Here is a 27297-nt window from a genome sequence, read left to right as displayed (position 1 = left end):
GAATTTGCGGAGCGCAGCTCGTAGGTCGACCTGATTAAAGTCCCCGGCAACAATGAAGGCACCGTCGGGGTGGGCATCCTGCTGCTTGCTGATGGCCGAGTGCAGCTGTGCTAGCGCTAGGTTAACATTAGCCTGTGGGGGAATGTATGCGGCCATGATGATGATCACTCCCGAGGCAGATAAAACGGCCTACATTTAAGCAGTAGGTACTCCAGGTCTGGGGAACAGTAGCTCTCTATTGCACTGGTTGGTGCACCAGTCATTGTTAATGTAGATACAGAGCCCACCACCCTTGCTCTTACCGGAATCCTTTGTTCTATCAGCCCGATGTAGACCAAATGCAGGCGGGTGGGACTAGTATAGCTGGGACATGTTGGCCGGTGTGGGCAAGATGGGCCGAAGGGCCTGTTTCTACACTGTATTACTCCATGACTATGAAACCCTGCATTAGGATGCTGTATCATTGTGTCTCCATTTGAAAAGCTAACATTGGTTATGTTCAATACATAACGACTGGATTTTCCTTAAACTAATGAACTTGAACAAGCCAACACATAACTGTCAGAGCTAATACTAATTTTGTCAACCTCTGAGCCCACTCACTCCTCAAAATTCCAAGAGTGGTAATCAGAAGCATGGACAACAACAAATCTTGCTCTTCCTTGACCACATGTTACAGGAACTCTGTAGGATTCCAATGTGGAATAAAAATTTTAACGTAATCAGTTAACACAGAATCCAAGAAAATTTATGACAAGTGATCTCATGTTCATGCCAGTTGAAAAAGAGCAACACAGCCATATCCTTGCAGCAGCTAAGTCACAGCCCTTCATTTAACAGTGTTGTGATATCAGAGAAAGTGGTCGGCGTGGACTGGTAGGGCCAAATGGGCCTGTTTCCGTGCTGTAATTGTTATATGGTTATATGGTTATATGGTATGTTTAAAATAGCAATTCTGTTAAAATAAGTTTCAAACAAAAATAACTTTCTATGAAAATTCAGCCCTTTGGCAAGTAAAGTGATATAGTTTTGTGCAGCAGGGATCATATCTCACGGATGATTGAATTTTATGAGTATGTAATTAATAAAATTGATGAAGGCCAAGCCATGGATTAGGTTTACATGAACTTTTGACAAGATCTGCATGGTAGGCTGGTCCAGAAGGTTAAGGCATATTTCTGTGTATAATAGAAAAAAATGTTCTCACATGAAATAATGAGAAGTCCCTAACTACTTAAACACCTTGCATTACCTTTATTTGATCAAATGTAATTTGTGCAAAGTAATCATATGTGTATTGTTTATAATGCTATGGATCAACAAGATAAGGCTCACTATTTGACTCTTTATCAGTGAATGCTTGAAAGAGTACAAATCAAGCTGGCAATAAACAAAAATGCTGTAACACTCAATAGGTGAGGGAGCATCTTTGGAAAGACAGAATACAGGTTAGTTTTCAGTAGCAGAAAATGTGGGGAGGGATCAATAGAACAAAGGGAATAGAAATACACAGAAAGTGATGGAGTAACTCAGCGCGTCAGGCAACATTTCTGGTGGGCAAGGATTGATTATGTTTTGGGTTGGGACCATTCTTCAGACTCGCGTTTTAGATCAGGACTCTTCTTCAGAGAATAACTAATTTGGTCTTGCCCTACAACAAATAAAGCAGCAGGTAGAGTAGTAGTGTCCAGAATGATCCAAGATTGAAGCAGGTCGGAAACGTGAAGCATGTGAGTGAGATTTACAATAATTGGTATTTAATTGTGGACAGGATGGAGTCATACATATTAATATTAGGTGAATGCCTTTTTTGTCCTCTCTTTTTTTTTTCCCTTCCTGTTAATGAAATGTGCCCACAGTATACCAAAAATAATAGCTGACTGGAGAGAGCAATTTCCTACAAGGTATTAGTCACATAATATGAAACAGAATTAGACAGAAAAACAAGCATCAACCCAATGTTTGATCGTGGTGGCGTTCAAACAAACATGAATGCAAACAGCATGCGTGTCAATTAAAATATTAATTGAAAGTGAAATGAGTGTTTTATAAAAGTGAAAAATTAAATGTTTTAACTTCAAAGAATTGACAAGGGCCTAACTCAATACGTTAATTCCAAACTTTAATTAATTTTGGATTGCCATCTCATCCTCTTCTTGACTAAATCCAATACTGTCTTCTTGGTTGTACAGGATACATACCCGACTATGAAGCAGTCGTAGATACACAAAAACAAGCATTATACACTATACCATATTGGTTTGAAGCATGAAGCAGAAGATCACAAATAAACCCTGCGTTGGTAAGTATTGTCCCCTGCCAAAGAAATGTGGTTGCACATATATAAATCTACAATAATGGACTGTCACATTAAGTGCATGTCCTGGTTACATCCATATATTTTCCAGAACAGCCATTGTTCATCATTAAAAGTCAATTTACATGCATCTCATTCCAAAACTTTTTCATGTCACTTCAGTTAAGGCAAACATATTTCCATCATAATTTCTTTACAACCAATAGAAAAAATGTTTCATATATTGCACAAATGAAAATACTGACAAGCGACACCTAATTGCTGGTAACATGGACTCCTGGGTGAACACATACCTACATAGAGTCTACTTACATAACGGTTTCAGAAAATGTGCTTGCTTTGAAATAAATTTCAAAGGGATAAAGCAGTGGCCCAATTCAAAAATCTTAGCAGACTGCCAACCAAGTTTTCATACATCTTTCCATCTTCTTTGCCATAAATTCTCAAGATGAAGTCAGAAATTAACAGGATTCAGCTAGGTCAAGTTTATGATAACTGAAAAATAATAACCTGAAGATGTTACGGCATATTTTCTTCAGGTATAATAAACAGAATGATACAGAGAGCAACAGCAATTCAGATCTGAATATTTTGGCATAGCTTTAATTGCCTTGCAGGCTACCTAAAAAGCTGCCGATAACATTTTCAATTATCTTGGAAAGATGCAGCAAATACATCTTATGCTCGAAAAGCATTCTCTGCATCACAGGTTGGCGAGAGATGGCAAACAAGTCGCATGAGTGAACATGGAAGCAAATAGGTATGAGTGCAAATGTAAAGCTAGACACATTGAGATCTCACATTAAATTGCGTGAATAACATGCATCTTACAAAAAGAACCATGGTGCATCAATGGGAAACATTACCAAAACAATCCAGCCCTCCATTACTATAGGGCCATGTCCACACCCATCAATTAAGCTACTTCAACCGCACTACCCCAAGAAGCAATTAATGCTGCAACCAGTCAGCACCAGGAGTGCAAAAAATGGGTTGTCAGTTTTGCACAGCTATCTCATATCCAAGCTTAATCTTTTGTCTCAGTACAGCTGAAAGTTACTCTAAAAAATTCAATTTTAGATGCACCATTAGGAGCTCAATGCAGTACTACTCAATCTTCACTGATCTGTACAGAGTCAGTAGTTTCAGCTTATTAACTGTATCTCCCATTAAAATATCAGGTGGTGACATAAGTTTTGCTTTAAGTATCCATGAAAATAGTATAAGTACTTTCATTATTCTATCAGTCTTACCACAAAATGATATTAATGCCTCCGATTCATTTACACCACAAGCAAATGCTGGGTTCATTCAGAACATGATACAACTTAAGGTCAATTGAAGGATTTTTCTATAATCATTTACTAAAAGAACATTCCACAGAATGGAATGGCACAAGAGCAGTTATCAATTAAAGCTAACAAAACTACCAATAATGACTGACAGTAAAATACATTTGTATCTACTTTTCTCTGGAGAAAAGTAACAGGTGACATTTTGGGTGGAGACTCTTCTTCAGACTGAGAGACAGGGTAAAAGGAAACGAGAGATATAGACAGTGATATAGAGAGATATAGAACAAATGAATAAAAGATGTGCAAAAAAGTAACTATGATCAAGGAAAGGTGGAGGCCACAATGGTCCATTGTTAGTTGTGGGCAAGGTGATAACAAGTTATACAGACAATGAAACTCACCGGACGACAGTGAAAGTAGTATAAAAGCTAGGGTGGGGGAGGCCCTGGTCTCGACCCGAAACGTCACCTATTCCTTTTCTCCAGAGATGCTGCCTGACCCGCTGATTTACTCCAGCTTTGTGTCTATTTTCGGTTTAAACCATCATCCGCAGTCCCTCCCTACATATATTGTAATGAACGTTTATTAGTTACAGTGAAGTCACGCTGGCCAACGAGCTCAACACCTTCTTTGCTCACTTGAAACCGGCAATAACAACATGAGTTGTAAAATTCCGGCCTCAGAGGACGATCAGGTGCTCACACTGAGCACACATGGTGTACAGCGCGCGCTGCAGAGGATTAATCCACGCAAGGTTGCAGGCCCGGACGGAGTCCCAGGACGGGTACTTAAGGACTGTGCTGACCAGCTTGCTGAGGTATTCACAAATATCTTCAATCTGTCTCTATCTCTGGCTTCGGTTCCGAAGTGCCTGAAGTCAGCCACCATAGTGCCAGTGTCAAAAAAAGCAAACATCAGCAATCTGAACGACTATCGTCCGGTTGCCCTCACACCAATAATTATGAAGTGCTTTGAAAGGTTGGTCCTCTCCCACATCAAAGCCACCATCCCTGCCTCACTAGACCCACATCAGTTCGCATACAGAGCAAATAGATCCACAGAGGACGCCATCTGTCTGGCTCTTCATACTGTCCTGACTCACCTGGAGAGACAGGGCACATACGTGAGGATGCTATTTATAGACTATAGCTCTGCCTTCAACACAGTTATCCCCACCAAGCTCACCTCCAAATTCCACCAGCTAGGCCTCAGCTCGCCTATATGCAACTGGATCCTGAATTTCCTGACGGAACACCCTTAGGCAGTGAAAATGGGCCTCCACCTGTCCTCCACCACCACCCTGAGTACCGGCACACTGCAAGGTTGTGTACTGAGCCCCATACTCTATTCCCTCTTCACACATGACTGTGTCCCTGCATTCGCCACCAGCACCATCGTCAAATTTGCGGATAACACAACGGTGATCGGGCTGATCTCCAACGGCGATGAATCAGCCTACAGAGCGGAGGTGCAGAACCTGGCAAGCTGGTGCTCAGAGAACAACCTGTCCCTAAACACATCAAAAATCAAGGAGATAATTATCAACTTTAGAAGGACACAGAATGAGGAATACGCTCCAGTCCTCATCAACAGGGACAAAGTGGTAAGAATGTCCAGCTTCAGGTTTCTGGGCACACACATTTCAGAGGACCTCACATGGTCCACCAATACCGCTGCACTAGTCAAAAAAGCACAGCAGTGGCTGTTTTTCCTGAGAACGCTAAAAAAGGTTGGTCTGCTCCAACAGCTACTGATGACCTTCTACCGCTGCACTACAGAGAGCATACTGACATACGGCATCCATGTGTGGTATCTCAGCTGCATGGTAGCGGACAGGAAAGCTCTTCAGCGGGTCGTCTGCAGAGCGCAGAGGATAATTGGGACACAGCTACCAGCCCTGGAGGACACCTACAACACACGCTGCCTCAGGAAAGCCACTAGCATCTACAAAGACTCCACACACCCATGCCACCGTCTGTTTGAACTACTTCCACCTGGCAGACGTTACAAAGCCTTCTATGCCCGCACCTTCAGACTAAGAAACAGCTTTATCCCTAGAGCTATAGTTGAATCGGTCCTGCTGAGAGCCCGCCATGATCTGTCTCTGCCCCCTGGGTCATCTGGTACAACTGACCCCTGCATGAACCTTTTTTTGCACTTTACCTTGTTCCCCCTTTATTTTTTCTTTCCTTTTGTTGTTTTCATTCTCGCCATGATTTATTTATATATTTGATAGCATCGATATGGAAGTGACATTCTCAATCTTGTTGTACTTGTACAATGACAATAAAAGATATTGTAATTGTATTGTAATTACTCAACAATTTATTGAGGATCAATGTGAATAGTAGCTCATTCAAGTGGCATCAGTGGCTTTTCAGGCCTTAACCCCTTCCAAAAATCAACACCGAAACAGGATATAAACTTTGAAAATTGTTAATGACACAGAAGATTATATAATAGAGCAAGATTCATAAGATGTCTTCTTATTTTTTGTGATAAGTGGCGTAATAGTCATACTTAAAAAATTAGCAATAAAAAAATTGGACCAGGGTAAACACTGATTTCCGTCACCCTCGTTTCCCGAGCCTTTCTTGATTATCTGTTTATCCGGACCAGAGGTCAAGTGAAAATGGAACGACAATACCGCTAAAAATACCCCTCCCGTGTCTCTAAAGCACAATGGAGTGCCAAAAACAAATAAAACAAATATAAAATGTAAACTGAATGTGAATAGAATGACCTGCTGACCCATCCCCAGCTCCCACTGTCTACCCGGCTATTTAGAGCCCCGGCTTCCAACCCCACTCCCGACTCAGAAAGTGCACCCACCGCAAGGTCACAATTGTTGTTGCGGCTCACGTTGTAGACCTGGACTTTCGCACCGTGGGGCTCCCTCCCCTCTCACATGCTGCGGTTTTGTGCTGTCAGCGGTGGCTTTGCCCACGCCACATTTGGCCACCGCCACCTGCTTCTCCCATTGCCATGTCCAGTCAGGTTCTCACCATACCCCTCCTCCTCCATATCCTCCCACTGCCGCTGCCTCCTACTTCTCTACGGGAGTCGCCGACATACTCCACCTTGGAAGCGACAGCAGGCGAGAGAGCCCCACGGTGACCGAGCACGACTTGTCATTGGCAGCGGCCTGAAGAAAACACATCCTGTCAGGACCTACAATGTGAGCCGCAACAACAGCCGTGTGAACTAGTGAAGAAGGGCTCGCTGGTGCAGACCACTGCATCGGCGCCTAGTTTTAAACTGAAACGACACAAAGTGCTGGAGTAACTCAGCCGACTGAATCAGTTTTAGGAAGGGTGAGAGGGGTAGAGAGAAGCAAAAGAACAAAATAGGGAGAGCTAATAAGAAACAGCTACCAATGACTTAAGAGATCCACCTGAGATTTTGTAAATCTACAAACTACACTTTACAAGATCAACTTTATAACGATGATCTCCACTGACATGGTAGACACAAAATGCTGGAGTAATTCAGCAGGACAAGCAACATCTCTGGAGGGGAGGAATGAGTGACGTTTCGGGTCAGGTCTAGAATGGGTGACGCCGAGTTACTCCAGCATTTTGTCTACCTTCGATTTAAACCAGCATCTGCAGTTCTTTCCTACACATCTCCAATGATACAGTGCAAACAGAACAATAAGTATGGGATCCCAGTTAAACCGCAATTCCACTTCAATGCCAATGAGTACTATCCATCAACAGCAGGGACAGGTAACAACAATTCTATTACAAATCTATTAACCAGTTTAAGAAAAACACAAATTCAATGCCTGAAATTCCAATTTCGAAAGAAGTCTTATTTCGTTTGGTTGTCTGTCAATATTTCTGCTTAACACGAGAGGAGAATTATCTTCATAGATGACCGAGAAATAACTGCAAAAATGTTCACATTCTACACTGAAAGTAGAGTAAGACTGAGGACTTAGGAACTGAGGACTGAAGAAATTAGGATTGAGATGAGGAAAAACCTTTTCATCCAGAGCGTTGTGAATCTGTGGAATTCTGTGCCACAGAAGGCAGTGGAGGCCAATTCACTGGATGTTTTCGAGAGAGTTAGATTTAGCTCTTAGGACTAACGAAATCAAGGGATTTGGGGAAAAAGCAGGAACAGGGTACTGATTTTGGATGATCAGCCATAATCATATTGAATGGCGGTGCTGACTCGAAGGGCCGACTCCTGCACGTATTTCCTACGTTTCTAAGGTAGCTGGAGTAACTCAGCGGGTCAGGCAGCATTTCAGGGGAGAAGGAATGGGTGACGTTTCGGGTCGAGACCCTTCTTCAGACTCACGATTCTACGTTTCTAGAGTATCATTGCCAGACTGGCTGCCAATCTTTGAGATTACATATCCTGACTACATCTCACCTTCTAGTAGACAAACTAACTTAAGAATTTGATCCAAATGTTTACTTATTGCTACTTTTCGGCAATCATTGACAGAATTCTATCTTGTCACAAATGTAATACAGCAACTTGGAAGATTTTTTACAGCTTTAACAGTTCAGAAACAGATTTCTATACAAATATCCCTCTGATGCAAAGTCATCAATGAATGCCATCCAGAATGCCATCAACTACAAATTGCCAACAGTTGAATACATTTTACTTAATGCTTATTTTTTGGTTCTTTAATGAATTGGCCATTCTCCCATGGTCACATCATGCACATAGGTTTATGCCAAGAGCAAACTTATCAAATTCAGTCACAACTATTTTGCAAAACCATCAAAATTAAGCCAGGTATTTGTCAGTAGATTGATGAACGCGAGGGAGAGGTTGCATGATACCAGTCAGCATGGATTTACGAAGGGGAAATCATGCTTGACTAATCTTCTGGAATTCTTTGAGGATGTAACCAGGAAAATTGACAGGGGAGTGCCTGTGGATGTGGTGTACCTTGACTTTCAGAAAGCCTTTGACAAGGTTCCACATAGGAGATTAGTGGGCAAAATTAGAGCACATGGTATTGGAGGTAGGGTACTGACATGGATAGAAAATTGGTTGACAGACAGGAAGCAAAGAGTGGGGATAAATGGGTCCCTTTCAGAATGGCAGGCAGTAACTAGTGGGGTACCGCAAGGCTCGGTGCTGGGACCGCAGCTATTTACAATATACATTAATGACTTGGATGAAGGGATTAAAAGTACCATTAGCAAATTTGCAGATGATACAAAGCTGGGTGGTAGTGTGAACTGTGAGGAAGATGCTATGAGGTTGCAGGGTGACTTGGACAGGTTGTGTGAGTGGGCGGATGCATGGCAGATGCAGTTTAATGTGGATAAGTGTGAGGTTTCCACTTTGGTGGTAAGAATAGGAAGGCAGAGTATTATCTGAATGGTGTCAAGTTAGGAACAGGGGATGCACAACGAGATCTGGGTGTCCTAGTGCATCAGTCACTGAAAGGAAGCATTCAGGTACAGCAGGCAGTGAAGAAAGCCAATGGAATGTTGGCCTTCATAACAAGAGGAGTTGAGTATAGGAGAAAAGAGATCCTTCTGCAATTGTACAGGGCGCTAGTGAGACCGCACCTGGAATACTGTGTGCAGTTTTGGTCTCCAAATTTGAGGAAGGATATTCTTGCTATTGAGGGCGTGCAGCGTAGGTTTACTAGGTTAATTCCCGGAATGGCAGGACTTTCGTACGTTGAAAGACTGGAGCGACTAGGCTTGTATACACTGGAATTTAGAAGGATGAGAGGAGATCTTATCGAAACGTATAAGATTATTAAGGGGTTGGACACGTTAGAGGCAGGAAACATGTTCCCAATGTTGGGGGAGTCCAGAACAAGGGGCCACAGTTTAAGAATAAGGGGTAGAACTGAGATGAGGAAAAACTTTTTCAGTCAGAGAGTTGTGAATCTGTGGAATTCTCTGCCTCAGAAGGCAGTGGAGGCCAACTCTCTTGAATGCATTCAAGAGAGAGCTGGATAGAGCTCTTAAGGATAGCGGAGTCAGGGGGTATGGGGAGAAGGCAGGAACGGGGTACTGATTAAGAATGATCAGCCATGATCACATTGAATGGCGGTGCTGGCTCGAAGGGCCGAAAGGCCTCCTCCTGCACCTATTGTCTATTGTCTATTGAGGAAGGAAGATCATTGAAACAACTTAAGATGATTTGTTCCAGTAAAGTGTCCTGAGGAACTCTGGAAACAATAACATTTGGCTGGGATGATTGCCTTCCAACATTCACAATTATCATCCTTTTTTCATGCATTAGATACGACTTCAGTGCTTTTCACTATCTCTAAACTTCCCAATGTACTTCACAGATAATAACGTAATTTTTGAAGTATAGTTTCAGAGACACAGTAGGAAAGATGCCAGCAAATTTGCATGCAGCAAGGTATTCTTTAATTAGATAAATCAATTTTTTTCTTTAAAGAGATAAGTACAGAAAATTTTAATTGGTTAACTACACAAAGTAATATCATGGATTTTCTTACAACCATTGCACAGAGATGACAATCGTTGCTTAACATCTCATTTGAAAGATCTCTGACTAAGGGGAAAAAGGCGAGGCTAAATTTCTGAAACAAATTCAACTTGAAGGGTATGACAGTCATCATTACTGAAGATATCACGGCTAGTTAACTAAGACTGGGAAGTAAATATGCGAGGTTACAGAACCTTCAGGAGTTGTATGAAAATAGTAATGTAAGACGGACAGCTTTACATAAATAATTTCATCCTTGGACAAAGATAAAAGAGAATATAACAGAAGCAAAAAGTTAACGAGATGACTTTATTAGTTAAATTAAATAGAAAATCATTTAAGACTCTTGGGAGTTGGTTATAGCTGCTGTGAGATGCAGAAATGTCACAATAAGGTATCATCACATCTAAAATGATTTTAGGATGGAGACAGGAATATGGAGAGGGATTTAATTTTTTTTTAGCCAGCTCAAAGCAGAAACATACAACATGAATTGAATGCGTTCAATGCATTCTCTGGAACCAATAAGATGGGAAACAATACAAAAAAATAGTAATGAGAGATTTAATTAAGTTTAACAATGTATGAATATGTATTTTAATCAAAAGATTCAACAGGTCAGAGCACTTAGAATGGAAAAATGAAGAACTCTAGAGTTCTCGATCTGAGCAAGGCTGGCTTGAATTGACGAGACATAAACCAGGCAAATTTACTGCAATGAAATAAAAATCATCAGATGCTCAAAATTGCATTCTAGCTTATAGATACAGGAACAGGTCTTTATGCCCATAACATATGTGCCAAACATGATGTCAAGATAAACTAATCTCATCGGCCTGTACATGATCCAAATCCCACCATTTCCTGCGTATCCGTACACCCATCTAAAAGCATGTTAAACACCACTATTGCATCTGCCTCCACATCCAAGCCTTCTGGGCACCCACTTGTCTTGTGCTTCTCCTTTAAATTGTGCCCCTCTTATCTTAAACCTATGCACTCTAGCCTTTGATATTTCCTCCTTGGGGGGGGGGGGGGGGAGGGAGGCGGAAAGGTTCCGAATACCTACCCTGTCTCTGCCGCTCAATTTTACACACCTCTATTAGGTTTCCCCTCAACCTCTGGGGTTCCAAAGAAAACAATCCAGTCGGTTCAAATTTTCATAACTAAAAAAAGACACAAAGTGCTGGAGTAACTCAACGGGTCGCACAGCATCTCTTGGAAATCTCTGGAGGTCACGTGTTGAAACCCTTCAGACCGATTGGGTGTGGGAGATGGGGAGAAGGTGGCTGGAAGAGAGGAGGGGCTGGACAAAGCCTGGTAAGTAATAGATGGATATAGTTGTTTTTTGATAGCCACGTGGCTGGACAAAGACCAAAGACAGAAGATATGAGACAAAAGGATTGAAGAATTGCAAATTGTGAAACTTGGGGAAGGAATGTAGCTGGGAGAGGAGAAACAGGTTGGGCACTCCATTGCCAGAGTGAGGCCACACGCAAACTGGAGGAACAAAACCTCATATTCCGCTTGGGAAGTTCACATCCCAACAGTATGAACATCAAATTCTTCCATTCTAGGTAACTACCAACCCCTCCCCCTACTCTACCTCCTCTTTTTCTTTCTCCCCCCCCCCTTCTCTCACTGTGCCCCACCTGGACTCGCAAGTATCCCTCCAAATTTATCCTGACTAAGAAATACAGCACTGTTCCTCACCAAAATTAAACAGAAACAACCGTAGAGAAAATAATATCTAAGGAATGACAAATTTCCTGGACAAGATGGTTTCATCCCATGATGGTTAAGTGGCCACAAACATTGCATAAACCCCATCTTCCATAGCTGTCTCAGGAATTTCAGAATGGGAAATTACACACATCAGTTAGCTATCTAACAGCAAGACAAAGAATTTGCTGTTGTGCATTTACTAGAACTTGTAATGATTGACAAAGTGAATGGACACCTTAAAAATTCAGCTGATCAAACAGCCTTTTGCTAAGGATATGGCATACCTGGTGAAGCTGAATGATTATTTTACAACACTGGTTAAAGTATGTCCATTAAAATCAAATAATCATCGAAAGAATTTAGATCACAACCAGTAAATGATACATGCTCTCTGCCTATTTTCTTTACTTCGAATATTCAACCTAATCATAACGCTTCCATGCAATTCTTGATGCGCCTACTTTGCTTCGCCAGCAAAAGCTCATATTCTGTGTGTTGTAATGGCCGATGTGGAAATTATATAAGAATGCAATTCCCTAACCTTGGAAAATTTGTCATTATGTTTTTCTTGGAGACCAACAGTTGATGGATCTCTTGACTGAATCAAAGAAACAGGTCCTTTGGCTCACTGAGTTCACACTGCCAATCAAACACCCTTTTTAAAGCAATCCTAAAATAATCCTTTTTTTATATATGGTTAGCCCACTAGTAGAACCACTGTGTCAGATGACTAGAGACCTAGTTCAATCCTGACCTTGAGTGCTGTCTGTGTGGAGTGTGCATGGTCTCCCTGTGACTGTGTGGGCTTCTTCCAGTTGCTTTGACTCAAGACTGACTCTTAATTTTAACTTTAAAATTAAAAAAACAAACTAAACTTAACCAAAAATTAATTCTGAAAACTTCCAGCAGTAGGTCCATCGCGTAGCTTGATTTGTGCCTTACTCAGCACTTCCCAAAGCTAGATTAAGAATGCAGCCAATATAAGGAAATTGAACCTATAACCTACAAATGGTACGTTCACTATTCTAAATATTTCAACTCAAAGAATTTTAAAATAATTTACCGATCACATTCAATTAAATTCTCTCATAAATTGCTCAATATCAAAAAGCCAACAATTTTTAAAACAAAAATACAAACCTTATAAAAACTGAATTGCTACTCTAATGGTCAAGATACAGGAAACTAGATTACTCAACAGTTAGGATCAAAGTATTTGAATAGCACTGGAAGACATTATTCAAATTAATCCCTGCCAACTCCAAGGAGAACAATCAGGACAATCCAATTTTCTCAGTTTTGCCGCAGTTCTGTGCCTATCTAATTTCCCACTGAACACACTAACTGATTTAGATTCCACTAACCTGCCAGGCAGGAAATTACATATTATGACTATATGACTACTTGGAGTGAATAAGTTTTTTCCCCCTTCACAAGTACACTTGTTTCTTTAACCATACTTTTATGTTCTCGGCTTTTACCAATTCTTGTAATAATTAGAACATAATGGGAACACTATTTACTTTATTTAAATGTGTTTTGACCTTGATTTTATTTCAACTCTTCCATCTACCCTCTACCTTTTTAGCTCAACCACAACCCTACCACGTCACTGACCTACTATGGGCTTTATCCACAATAAAAATTGTACCATGCACTTTGACATGCACTATCATAGTCAGGTTTGCCTAGAATAATTAATAATTTATTGCTGACACAAGGAACTGCAGATGCTGGAATAGTAAGTAAAACACCAAGTGCTGAAGTAACTTAGCAGGCATGCAGCATCTGTGGAGGGAATGGACAGGCAACATAAATCTTTGTACATTTATTTGTTGTGTTGTTGCGTATACTGTGCTGCAAAGCTGCAGCGAGCAAGAATGTCATTGTTCTGATCCTGGTGCAGATGCCAATTAAACATGTGTAGATAGAACTTGCAGATGCTGGTTCACACCAAAGATGTACATAAAATGCAGGATTAACTCAGCAGGACAGGCAGCACCTCTGGAGAGAAGGAATGGGCGACATTTTGGGTCAGGTCTGAAGAAGGGTCTCGACCCGAAACGTCACCCATTCCTTCTCTCCAGAGATGCCGCCTGTCCCGCTGAGTTAAACCAGCATTTTGTGTCTATTGCCAATCAAACATTCTTGACTCTTGACTTTAATCTCAGTTCTCTAATCTCAGTTTATAACCGAAATCCTTCATCACTGGAACCCTGAAATTTGCTACCAAGCAAGTTTCATGTATGATAAATTAACCAATAGAATACTTCTTTAATAATGACAGCTCAACGTATTAATAATTCCGTTCTATCTACTGGATTAAACATATTGGATTTGAACCTTCCTAATTGAACCTTCCTCCAATAAAGAAACATCAGAGAGAACCAGGTACTAGATGATTCGATTAGCCTCTCGCGACCAATTCGCACATCAGGACCGCTGTGGGCCTGAACCAGAGTTTCCTCTGGCTTCGCTTTCCTCTGACTGTATTTTCTAATCATCAGTTGAACACCGTTCAAAATTCATTTTGTGATGTGAAGAAAACATGCTTGCACATTACACAGTTTAACAACTTTTTTTTTCTTCAGGTACTAATATACTACAAAAACTGCACAATCTTTTTTAAAGCAATGTGCCTTTTGTGCAACATCTTAAATGATCATTACAAAATGTTCCCACCAAAAGCATTTAATCTTGAACGCTAGATGCAGCTTATGGAAGATGAACACTGTAATTAAGTAGATAAAATTGAAAAGTTGACAAATGTTGAAGATGATATAGTTTAATCAATATAGCTGATTATAATATACACCACACTTACTATTAGAAACTTGAACGATGTTGATCAGTTTTGTGAACCACGCAATATAGAAGGAAGCCTTTGGTCCATTATTCCTGTTCAAGATCTCATTATACTGTACTTTAATGCATAGAATCAAGATGACACTTATGAACTGCAATGTAATTTCATTACATTACAACCCCAACCATTGATTTAGAATACAAGAATAGAAAACTGTACAGTAATAATAGTACTGAATCATTAGTTTAAATTTGTTGCAACTGAATTAGATTGCTGGGAAAACTGCATTAAGCAAATATAGAAAAGGAGAGAAACGAATGACAACCTTGTGGTAGTACTATAGTCGCAATATTATATTAACCTCAAAGTTTAGCCCTTGAAGGACAAATTTCACACGGGAAGATTAAAATACCAGTTTACAACACTTATTCAGCAGACATAAAAACAAAAGCAAAAAATGTAAATAACCTTTACCCACTTAAAAGAAAACAAATTTGTGCTGCTGAGTTATATTGTAAGTAAAATAAGGTAACCATAGATTACGCAAGGATTAATAAGGATGGATTACGCAATTTAATGTAGACCTGGTGCATTGTTTTCAAGGTTTAATAAATTCTACACAACTTTTTTTTGTTTTTGTACCACAGAACTTCTCAATTCAGCATTTTTGCAAAATACTGATTGTTCAAGGTGACAAACAAAACTCAGAGGGTTATTTTTCGGTGGAGTTGTGCAACTACGTTTTGCAAATAGCACTTCGCACAACATTGCTTGCACGAAGGTCAATTTGCATCCCTCATCAGATGGTATTCTGTCGGCACATTCAAAAATTAAAGGCCCGGGAGAAGGGAGAGACATTCCCTTTAAGCGCCCAACTCGTGCTGCGGAAAGTAAGGAATCTCGCTCCCAAAGTTGTTTAAAGCAAGAAATTACCTGCTGGCTTCTCTCTGACGGTTTCTTCATGAGGACTTGTTTGAAGAGCAGGTCCACGTAGGAAGACATTATTCGCCGGCTCCCTTGGCTTGCCGAGTGTCCAGGACTCGGGCTCCCAGTGAAGGTGGGGGGGGGGGAGAGAAGGTGAGGAGAGGAGGGGGGGTGGAGAGAGAGAGTGTGGAGACTGGGTGGGAGTGGTGTGGGCGATGGAGTTTGTGTCAGATTTCCTCCTGTCAGAGCTCACAAGCCGAGCGAGGGACCGGGACACAGTCCAGGCTCGGGCCCCTCGCTTCCACACATCGTCGTTTAACGTCCGCCGTCGTCCCCCCTCTCCTCCTCCGCCGCCGCCGCCGCCGCCGCCAGCACACACGACACTGCTCACAAAAATAATAAAATCACCAGAGGTTAAGAGTGAGAGGAGGAGGGGTTTTTTTTTGGTTAAACCCTCTTGCTTCGTTTCTGCCCTCCTTCTAACGTTGGGAAAAGTTGGTGTCACCCTCTCCTCCTTTTGACGAGGGCGGTTTACATAGTCGTGAGGTGCCGGACCGGACCGGACCGGACAGCACACAGCGCGCAGGCCGCCCGCTCACTCACTCACTCGCCCGCCCGCGCGCGCGCGCTCTGTCAAACTCCGGCTCCACTCGGGCCGCTCAACCCCCGGGCGCCCGCCAGCCAGCCAGCACGCGCTGCGCTGCGCTGCGCTCCACCCCCCAGCACCACCTCCTCCGCGCGCTCCCGCCGCCGCCGCCGCCGCCAGCACCTCCTCCGCGCGCTCCCGCCAGCACGCGCTGCGCTCCACCACCGCGCGCTCCCGCCAGCACGAGCATCCCCGCCGCCGCCGCCGCCACCTCCACCGCCCGCGCGCGCGCTCGCTCCTCCCGGGACCTGGTCTCCCTGTCAATCAAACATTCAAAAGCGCCTTATTCACAAATGCTGGAGTAACTCAGCAGGTCAGGCAGCATCTCGGGAGAGAAGGAATGGGCGACGTTTCGGGTCGAGACCCTTCTTCAGACTTCTCCCGAGATGCTGCCTGACCTGCTGAGTTACTCCAGCATTTTGTGAATAAATCGATTTGTACCAGCATCTACAGTTATTTTCTTATTCAAAGTGCCCCCCCCTCCCTCCCTTGCTCCTCCAAGCAAGCAAGCGCACACACACACACACACACACACACACACCCCCCCCAAGAAACATAGGTGCAGGAGAGTAGGCCATTCGGCCCTTCGAGCCCGCACACCGCCATTCAATATGATCATGGCAGATCATCTAAAATCAGTACCCCGGTCCTGCTTCCCCCCCCCCCCTGTAATGTAAATGCCAGTGATATATCCCTTGATTCCTTTAGCCCCAAGAGCTAAATCTAACTCTCTCTTGAAAACATCCAGTGAATTGGCCTCCACTCCCTTCTGTGGCAGAGAATTCCACAGATTCACAACTGTCTGGCTGAAAAAGGTTTTTCCCTCATCTCAGTCCTGAATGGTCTACCTCTTATTCTTAAACTGTGACCCCTGGTTCTGGACTCGCAAGATTGCAAGCGAGCCTGATCTGACAAGGAAAGTTTGCAAGCGAGACTGATCTGACAACGACGGGAACATTTTTCCTGCATGTTTTCTCATCCAAATTTCTCCCCTGCTGCTGTCTTTTCTCCCTTTCCTCAGCTCGCTTCCGTGCACTTTTTTTTTAATACTTTCAATTCCCCCGCTGCCATCTTGATTGCAAACGTTCCTTGTCAGATCTTGCTTGCAAACTTTCCTTGTCAGATCAGTCTCGCTTGCAATCTTGCGAGACCCTTGGTCTCGACCCGAAACGTCACCCATTCCCTCTCTCCCAGATGCTGCCTGACCTGCTGAGCTACTCCGGCATTTTGTGATACCTTCCATTTGTACCAGCATCTGCAGTTATTTTCCTACACAACTTTCCTTGTCGGATCAGTACACTTTTTTTGCTTTCACCCGCGTCGTCCCGTTGCAGTCCTGCTAGCAAACTTTCCTTGTCAGATCAGTACACTTTTTGCTTTCAATCCTCCCCTGTTGCCGACTTGCTTGCAAACTTTGCTTGTCAGATCAGTACCCGTTTTGCTTTTAATCCCCCTCCCCTGTTTCCGTCTTGCTTGCAAACTTGCTTTCAATTCCCCCACTCCCCCCTGTTGCTGTCCTGCTTGGAAACTTTCCTTGTCAGATCAGTGCACTTTTCCCTTTCAATAGGAAAGATATTGTCAAGCTTGAAAAGGGTCAGAAAAGATTTACGTGGATGTTGCCAGAACTAGAGGTGTGAGCTCTCGGGAGAGGTTGCACAGGCTGGGTCTCCATTCTATGGAGCGCAGGAGGATGAGGGGGGATCTTATAGAGGTGTACAAAATCATGAGCGAAATACATCAGGTAGATGCACAGAGTCTTTTGCCCACAGTAGGGGAATCGAGGACCAGAGGACATAGGTTCAAGGTGAAGGGGAAAAGATTTAATAGGAATTCGAGGGGTAACTTTTTCATACAAAGGGTGGTGGGTAGATGGAACAAGCTGCCAGAGGAGGTAGTTGAGGCTGGGACTATCCCATCATTTAAGAGACATAGACAGGTACATGGATAGGACAGGTTTGTAGGGATATGGACCACGCGCAGGCAAGTGGGACTAGTGTAGCTGGGACATTATTAACCGGTGTGGGCAAGTGGGGCCGAAGGGCCTGTTTCCATACTGTATCACTCTGTGACTCTAATTCCTCCCCCCATGTTGCCATCTCGCTTGCAAACTTTAACTGTCAGCTCAGTGCACTTTTTGTTTTAAATGTCTCCCCTGTTGCCGTCTTTCCTTGTCGGCTTTAAATTCCTCCCCTGCTGCCGTCTTGCTTGCATGCTTTCCTAGGTCAGCTCTGCACTTTTAATTTCTTCCTTGCTGCGGCCAGTGGGTGCAGCGGCGTGTGTTTCTCGGGTTGTTGGCTTGTTTGTTGACCTTGTAAGCAACTGTGATACAAAGAGGAGACACAAGGAACTGCAGATGCTGGAATCATGAACACATAGTGCCGGGGTAACTCAGCAAACAACCCTATTACATTTATAGACACGGAAAATGTTTGAAGAGTTTTTATACCCAGTTTTAATTCCGAATTAAGTTTATTTCAAAAATAAAAATTCAGCAGGTCAGACAGCATCAATGGAGGGAAATAGACAAACACCGCTTCTGGTTGGGGCTTCTCTTCAAACTGGGATTCAAACAGAAACTCCACCTATCCATGCCCTCCAGAGATGCCACCAGACCTGCTGAGTCACTCCAAACTGCAATACAAACTGTAATGTGCTGTCAGTAATATAGACAAAATGCTGGAGTTACTCAGCGGGTCAGGCAGCATCTCTGAAGAAAAGGAATAGGTGACATTTTGGGTCGGAACTTTTCTTCAGACCCGAAAAGTATGTCTTATCTGCTCAGCAGATCAGACAGCAACCGTAAAGGTAAAAACACAGTCAATGTAAACACAAGGAACTATTGCAATGTTGAGCAAAATACAAAATGCTGCAGGAACTCAATGGGTCAGGCAGCATCTGTGATGGGAGGTCTTTCCACAAGTGCCGCCTGACCCACTGAGTTACACCCCGCACATTGTGTTTTGAACAAGGTAAATGTTTCTAAAACCTTTCATCAGAACTTCGAAAATGAGAAACCAACATTTTAACCATACAGATAAGAAGTGTGTTAAAGGAGTGTCTGCAAGGGTGGAGACCAAAAAGGTTGAATGGTGGCGATGAAAACCAACCAGGAAGATAGTGAGGGCCTTGATAATCACAGCTTATCTGGCTGGTGTACATGTAAAGTGGGAAGACATAATGTGTAGGAAGGAACTGCAGATGCGAGTCTGAAGACAGGTCTCGACCCGAAACGTCACCCATTCCTTCTATCCAGAGATGCTGCCTGTCCCACTGAGTTACTCCAGCATTTTGTGTCTACCTTCGATTTAAACCAGCATCTGCAGTTCTTTTTTACACACTCAATATTCATACCGCTGTGTTGTAACTCAGTGGGTCAGGCAGCATCTCTGGATAAAAGGAATAGGTGATGTTTCGGGTCGAGGCCCTTCTTCAGACTGAGAGTCAGGGGAAAGGGAAATTAGAGTTAGAGACGGTGACAAGGAGTGATATAGAACAAATATGCAAAAGATATGCAAAAAGTAACTGATCAAGGAAATATGGAGCCCACAATGGTCCATTGTTGGCTGTGGGCTAGAGAACAGAGAGGGGAAAGGACAAACATTGCTGAAACTGAAATCTCGCAGTTACAGGAAATTTGAAGTAGAAGATAATCTGAAATTGTTGAAATCGACATTGTCACGAGTATTGTACCGAGCTGACTCAGAAGATGAGAGCACTGTTCCTCAAACATAGCTTGGGTTTTATTGGAATACCGGAAGAGGCCAAAGATCGGTCTGAGAGTGGGATGGAGAATTGAAATGAACTGTCACAGCTGTTCCTCTTTTGCTATTGATTCAGAGAATTAGCTCGGCTCCTCATTGACTCTGCCCACTATTGAGTTTGTTCAGCAAAAAAAAAAATGTCTCCTGAGCAGCCAATGCAACAGATGTGGTTGTAAACAAGTACGTCATAATTCCAAACCAACATTTTCACAATATCCTGTCCAGTTTTTTGTAAAGTGTGGTTTCATTTGCATCTATTTTTAATATTATTTTAGACCGTATTTTTGTCACAGACACAGATAGACACAAAATGCTGGAATAGCTCAACGGGACAGGCAGCATCTCTGGAGAGGACTGGGTGACTTTTCGGGTCAAGACCCTTCCTCAGACACGAAACATCACCCTTTCCTTCTCTCCAGAGATGCTGCCTGTCCCGCTGGGTTACTCCAGCATTTTGTGTCCATCTTTGGTATAAACCAACATCTGCAGTTCCTTCCTACACATGTATTCTATGCAGTTGTGTAGCAAGTTGAAACATTAGCATGTGGGTAAGAAAATGGTCTGCCGTAAGATCCCAGCTGCAATCGTACAGATGAGCAGTGGTTGCTGCCAGTGACTTAGAAACATAGAAACATAGAAAGATAGAAAATAGGTGCAGGAGTAGGCCATTCGGCCCTTCGAGCCTGCACCGCCATTCAATATGATCATGGCTGATCATCCAGCTCAATAACCTGTACCTGCCTTCTCTCCATACCCCCTGATCCCTTTAGCCATAAGGGCCACATCTAACTCCCTCTTAAATATAGCCAATGAACTGGCCTCAACTACCTTCTGTGGCAGAGAATTTCACAGACTCGCCGCTCTCTGTGTGAAGAAATGTTTTCTCATCTCGGTCCTAAAAGACTTCCCCCTCATCCTTAAGCTGTGCCCCCTGGTTCTGGACTTCCCCAACATCGGGAACAATCTTCCCGCATCTAGCCTCTCCAACCCCTTAAGAATTTTATATGTTTCAATAAGATCCCCCCTCAGTCTTCTAAATTTCAGCTAGTATACGATCACTGGCAGCAACCACGACTCATCTGTATGAGGTAGCTGGTAGAATTTAACTTGAACTTGTGCATTTTGATCTGGTGTGACCTTTTTCAAGTACATATCCGAGAGACCATGCAAGGCATTTAGCAGCTAACCACAGTTTTAAAATATCTGAAGTAGACCCCGGAACACAGCAGTTCAGAAACAGCCTAATGACATGTACGGTTAAATAAATAAAACTAAGAACAGCGAGGCTCGGGCTTCTTGTAAATTGCAACATGACCAAACGTTTGGTCACTTTTTTTAAAGCAATTTACACAGTTGCAGATTTAGAACTTCCCCGAGACCTACGGCACTGAAAGGAACACTTCAGTTTACCGTTTCCATGCCGACCCTCTTGCCCATCTACCCTTCATTGTTCCTTGTGTCTACACTAATCCTATTTTCCTTCAATAGGAATGTGTGTTTCTAAGATGTAAAATACTGCTAACATGAAAATTATTTTCTAGCTCAATGTGGAAATATCTATATTCTAAAACTTTCATTTGTTTGTTCCTGAACTACAGCCAAATCGGTACATGAAAGCGCCACAATTTTAGGCCCACGATACTCACCGTCGTCCCTTTGGTGCTAATGGAAGGTTTCATTGAAATCGGTGTTATATTTTTAAAGTTATTCACATTTTAAAGTTTAAATCTATCTCCTAGGGAGGGAGGGGGAAGGGAGGGGGGAGAGGGAGGGAGGGGGGGGAGGAGGGAGGATAAGGGGGATTGAGGGGGAGGGATGGAGTGGGGGGAGGGGGAGGGGAGTGGGAGTGGGGAGGGGCGGGGAGGGGGAGGGGGAATGGAGGGAGGGGGAGGGGGGGAAGAGAGGGTGCTGCACCAATGCAGGAGAGGTTTGGGCCCAACGGGTCCACTTGGTCTAGTAACTTCTAAAACTCTCTTGCCTTCGATAAAATGGTTTTGTTTTTGCTATTTTTGTGGAGCACACTTCTGCAATGAGAAAGGGAAACTGGTAAAGTCTTCAAACAACAAATCCCAATGTAACTTGCATGTAATGCTCAGATATTTATCTTCTGTGTTATTTCTGTAGTACCTTGTGCTTTTTCTTCTTATAATTTTTGGAAGTATTGGTTGAGAACTATCTATGGATCTCCATGCAAGAAAGAGGAATGGGTTTAGTTTAGAGATACAGCATGGAAACAGGCCCTTTGGCCCACCAAGTCCGTGCTGAACAGCGATCATCTGCACACTACTTCTATCCTACACACTAGGGACAATTTTACAGAAACCTACAAACCGGCACGTCTTTGAAATGTGGGAGGAAACCGGAGCACCCAGACAAAACCCACACGGTCTCACCCACCCACCCAGCACCCATACTCAGGATAGAACCTGGGACTCTACCTCTGTAAATCATCAAATCTACTACTGTGCCATGGTGCTGTCCCTAAAAATTTAGGGGAAAAAAACAACTTTTAGAATGAAAACCTACAACTGAATGGTTTGGGATGGAAAGTAAGCCTTAAAAAATAAGCTCTAAAGTTTATTATAAAAATTACTAGATCACAAGTTGTAGGAGTAGAATTAGGCCATTCAGCCCATCGAGCCTACTCCGCCATTCAATCATGGCTGATCTCTGCCTCCTAATCCCATTTTCCTGCCTTCTCCCCATAACCCTTGACACCCGTTCTAATCAAGAATTTGTCTATCTCTGCCTTAAAAATATCCACTCTTGGCCTCCACAGCCCTCTGTGGCAATGAGTTCCACAGATTAACTACCCTCTGACTAAAGAAGTTCCTCTTTAGTCACTAACAGTCACAGGAATAATTCTGCAAGAATGAAAATATAATAGGAGATAAATTAATGGCATGAAAGTCAACATATTCCTTCAAGCAGTTATTTTATACCAAGTTTTTGAAAAAGATGGCTTTGTTTTGTTGATAACTAATTGACTCACTGGTTGCCATTAAAATCCCCTCGATTCTCACAGACTGGAAGATTGCAAATGTAGCCCCACCTTTTAGGGCGTCACAGTGGCGCAGCAGTAAAGCTGCAGCCTCACAACACCAGAGACCTGAGTTCAATCCTGACCACGGGCACTGTCTGTGTGGAGTTTGCCCATTTTCCCTGTGACTGCTTGGGTTTCCTCCGGGTGCTTTGATTTCCTCCTATATCTCAAAGACGTGTGGGTTTGTAGGTTAATCGGTCAGTGGAGATTTCCCCTGGTGTACAGTGAGTGGATAAGAAAGTGGGATAACATAGAACTAGTGTGAACTGTTATCGGTGGATGGCATAAACTCAGTGGGCCGAAGGGCCAGTCACCATGCTGTATCTCTAAACTAAATGTTTGAGACAGGAAGGGAGATAAAGATCCATCAGACTGTGTGGATAATGCTAGAATCTAGAAGGAAGTTGTATCAGGGCACTTAGGAAATAATACCAGGATTGAGCAGAAACAAAATGATTCATCTGAGAGGGTTTGACCAATCTGAGAATTTTTTTGGGTTGTAATGAGTCAAATAGATAATGGGGAACCAGTGGGTGGTGTGTATTTGGTCATGCACTGGCTTTTCATAAGATGTTACACGTGAGAATATTAAAGAGTGTTAGAGGACTTGTGATTGAATGTGATGTACTGTCATGGTTTAGTTTAGTTTAAAGATACGCCTTAAAAATAGCCATTGACTTGGCCTTCATAGCTGTCTGTGGCAATGAATTCCACAGATTCACCACCCTCTGACCAAAGAAATTTCTCCTCATCTCCTTTCCAAAGGTGCGCCCTTTTATTCTATGCGGGTTATGCAGACATCTACTGCAGACAGATAGTAGTGAATTCTCTACTCAAGCAAGTTAAAAGGGCCCGGCCACTGAATATTTTAAGGACAACTGCCCTGAGTTTAATGCAGAATAGTGACACTGTGATAAAAGGTCAGCTATACTCCGATTGAAGGACGGCCGTTTTCGGAGGCTGCGGGAGCAGCTGCGACGCGACGCGCCTTGGGCTTGGCCCGCTGTGGACCGTCCGGCGCGGCCTGCAACCATAACAGCCTGACTGCGGGCGAGGACAGCGGGAGAAGGGAAAGACATTGTGGCCTTCCATCACAGTGAGGAGAGGACTGGAGGAGACTCACTGTGATGGATGTTTCTTTGATGGATGTTTCTTTTTTTGTGTGTTTTTGGGGTTGGGTAATTTTAATGCCTATTTAATGCTTTTATTGTTGGACTGTGTTTTGGGGGTTTTGGGGTTGTGTAATTTGAATGCCTATTTAATGCTTTTATTGTTGGACTGTGTTTTGGGGGTTTTGGGGTTGTGTAATTTGAATGCCTATTTAATGCTTTTATTGTTGGACTGTGGGTGACCGAATTTCGTCCAATATTGGATGACAAATAAAGCTATCTTGATCTTGATATCTTGATCTTGATCTTGAGAGTAGGCACCAGGAAATAACAACACGACATCTTCTGTTTTGTATGCTCGCACGTTTATGGTATCAATCATTGATTTTCCCTGCCCCTCTTAAAAATATTTCAGAATGGTGTATGATAAGATTAGAACATAAAATTTGGCAAGACCTAAAATGAGATGCCATTTTGCAACTCCATCTTATTCTAGAATTCACTTCATTACTTAACTATGCTCTTGAGAAGGCTCAAGCACATATGCTTGTGACACACAGCTAGCAGAGTTAGACTCTGCAGCCAGTATTTAAACCATTACATATCTATTTTATAAATAGAAGGCTTGTTTATGGCAGTGGTTTCAGTAAGCGAGTGGTGATGCAATTAACATAAGTCATGCATGTCTCAATCGGATAGAGTCTTACAGCACAGGAAGAGGCCCTTTGGCCCAATTCGTCATGCCAACCAAGATAACCCATCTATGCTAGTCCTACTTGCCCATGTTCGGCCCACATCCCTCTAAACCTTTCCTATCCATGTACCTGTCCAAGTATCTTTTAAATGCCGTTATAGTATCTGTCTCAACTACTTCCTCTGTACATCTTCCTTAACATCTGTAGTGGGAAAGTTACCAGAGAGCATTCTGAGCGATTAAATATACATGCATTTAGATGGACAAGGGCTGATTAGGGATAGTCAGTGTGGGTTTGCATGCGGGAGGTCGTGTCTCACAAATCTGATTGAGTTTTCTGAGGATGTGTCCAAAAAAGTCGATGAGTGCAGAGCTGTAGATGTATATATGGACTTCACAAAACATTCGACAAGGTTCCGAATGGTAGGCTGCTCTGGAAGGTTAGATCACATGGGATCCAAGGAGAGATAGCCAAATGGATTTTAAAAAATGGTTCTTCATGGAAGGAAGCAGAGAGTGATAGTGGAAGGTTGGTTCTCAGACTCGAGGCCTGTGACTAGTGGTGTGCCTCAGGGTTTGGTACTGGGACTGTTAGTGTTTGTCATCTATATTAATGATTTGGATGAGAACATGCATGGTAAGATTAACAAGTTTACAAATGATGCAAAAGTGGGTGGTTTTGCAAATAGAGAAGATGGTTGTGAAAGATTGCAGCAGGATCTTGATCAATTGGCCAAGTGGGCTGAGGAATGGTTGATGGAATTTAATACAGAGAAATGTGAGGTGTTGCATTTGGGAAGTCTAACAAGGGCAGGACCTACACAGTGAATGGTAGGGTTCTGGGGAGTGTTATGGAGCAGAGGGATCTAGGAGTGCAGGTGCATGGTTCCTTGAAGGTCGAGTCACAAGTAGATAAGGTGGTCAAAAGGGATTTTGGCACTCGCCTTCATCAGTCAGGGTATTGAGTATAGAAGTTGGGAGTTCTGTAGGACTTTTGGGGGTGTAGATAACTCCCATTAGGGTCTTTTTACCCTTACAATTCCTAATTTCTATCCATACTGATTCTACATCTCCTGATTCTACGTCACCCCTTGCAAGGGAGTGAATATCATTCCTCACCAACAGAGTGACCCCACCCCCTCTGCCCACCTGTCTGGTTTTCTATATGTTGTGTACCCCTGAATATTCAGTTCCCAGCCCTGGTCAGTGATTCCCACAACATCATACTTGCCAATGTCTAACTGAGCATCAAGCTCATCCACTTTATTTTTTATACTTCGCGCATTTAAATACGATACTTTAATTTCGGTATTCACCTCACCTCTCACACCGGTCACAATTGGCCCTGACCTTACTCTCTTATCCCTTCTAGAACTTCACTTCCCATTCATTCGAGAGTCCTTTGCAATTTCTCCTCTATTCGCTTCCCCTTTAACTCCATCTTCATATTCCCAGTTTGTCAACCCCTGCCCCCCACTACCTAATTTAAAGCCATACTTGTAGCACTAGCAAACCTGCCTGCCAGAATGTTGGTCTCCCTGCTGTTAAGGTGTAACCCGTCCCTTTTGTACAGGTCACCCCTACCCCAGAAGAGATCCCAGTGGTCTAGAACTCTAAATCCCTGCTCCCTGCACCAGCCCCTCAGCTATACATTCATATCCCCTGTGGTTGCTCTTTTAAGTACTTCTTGGCAAACTGTAACCCGGTCATCCTATTTTTGCGGTTAACCAGTGGTTTGCATCTTGCAGTGTCGCCTCTGTATTTCTGTTCATGAAGTCTTCTGCGGACAGTGGTCATTGACAAATCCACACCTGACTCCTGAAGAGTGTTTCTGATCTGTTAGACAGATGTTTGGGGATTTGTCTTTATTATAGAGAGAATTCTTCTGTCATCAGCTGTGGAGGTCTTCCTTGGCCTGCCAGTCCCTTTGCGATTAGTAAGCTCACCAGTGTTCTCTTGCTTCTTAACGATGTTCCAAACAGTTGATTTTGGTAAGCCTGAGGTTTGGCTGATGTCTCTAACAGTTTTATTCTTGTTTCTCAGTCTCATAATGGCTTCTTTGACTTTCATTGGCACAACTTTGGTCCTCATGTTGATAAACAGCAATAAAAATTTCCAAAGGTGATGGAAAGACTGGAGGAAAGACTAGGTGCTGAGTGCTCTCTTATACCTGCATTAAGGAGACATTTAGACACACCTAAGCAATTACAAACTCCTATGAAGCCAAGTGTCCCAAACATGGTGCCCTGAAATGGGGGGCTATGTATAAACACTGCTGTAATTTCTATAAGGTGAAACTAAAATGTATAAAAATACCCTTTAATAAAATCCGACAATATGCACTTTAACCACATGTGATTTTTTCTATTACAAATCACAAATTGCGGAGTACAGAGGCAAATAAATTAATGATGGGTCTTTGTCCCAAACATTATGGAGAGCACTGTCGTTCTTAAGACTATATAACATGGGAGCAGAATTAGGCCATTTGGCCCATCCAGTCTGCTCCGCCATACGATCATGGCTG

At 42.9% G+C, this 27297-nt stretch overlaps 1 protein-coding gene across 9 annotated transcripts in view; it reads right to left on the bottom strand.

Annotated features, from left to right (window-relative positions):
• Nucleotides 1-16155, bottom strand: part of LOC144600025 (rap guanine nucleotide exchange factor 6-like) — a 246711-nt gene extending 230556 nt beyond the window's left edge. For 4 of the 9 annotated variants that reach the window (XM_078411350.1, XM_078411354.1, XM_078411351.1 and 1 more), the window contains exon 1: nucleotides 15527-16153. In XM_078411350.1, the coding sequence (XP_078267476.1) occupies nucleotides 15527-15595 (69 nt within the window). In that variant the 5' untranslated portion in view covers nucleotides 15596-16153. Of the gene's footprint in view, nucleotides 1-15526 lie in introns of all 9 variants that reach the window. The other 5 variants (XM_078411361.1, XM_078411360.1, XM_078411353.1 and 2 more) reach the window with 4 other exon arrangements.
• Nucleotides 16156-27297: the final 11142 nt, after the last annotated feature.

This window comes from Rhinoraja longicauda, chromosome 14, assembly GCF_053455715.1.
Source record: "Rhinoraja longicauda isolate Sanriku21f chromosome 14, sRhiLon1.1, whole genome shotgun sequence".
NCBI lineage: Eukaryota > Metazoa > Chordata > Chondrichthyes > Rajiformes > Arhynchobatidae > Rhinoraja > Rhinoraja longicauda.
Note: the sequence above shows the minus strand (reverse complement) of the source record. Positions and strands in the feature narration are given on the sequence as shown.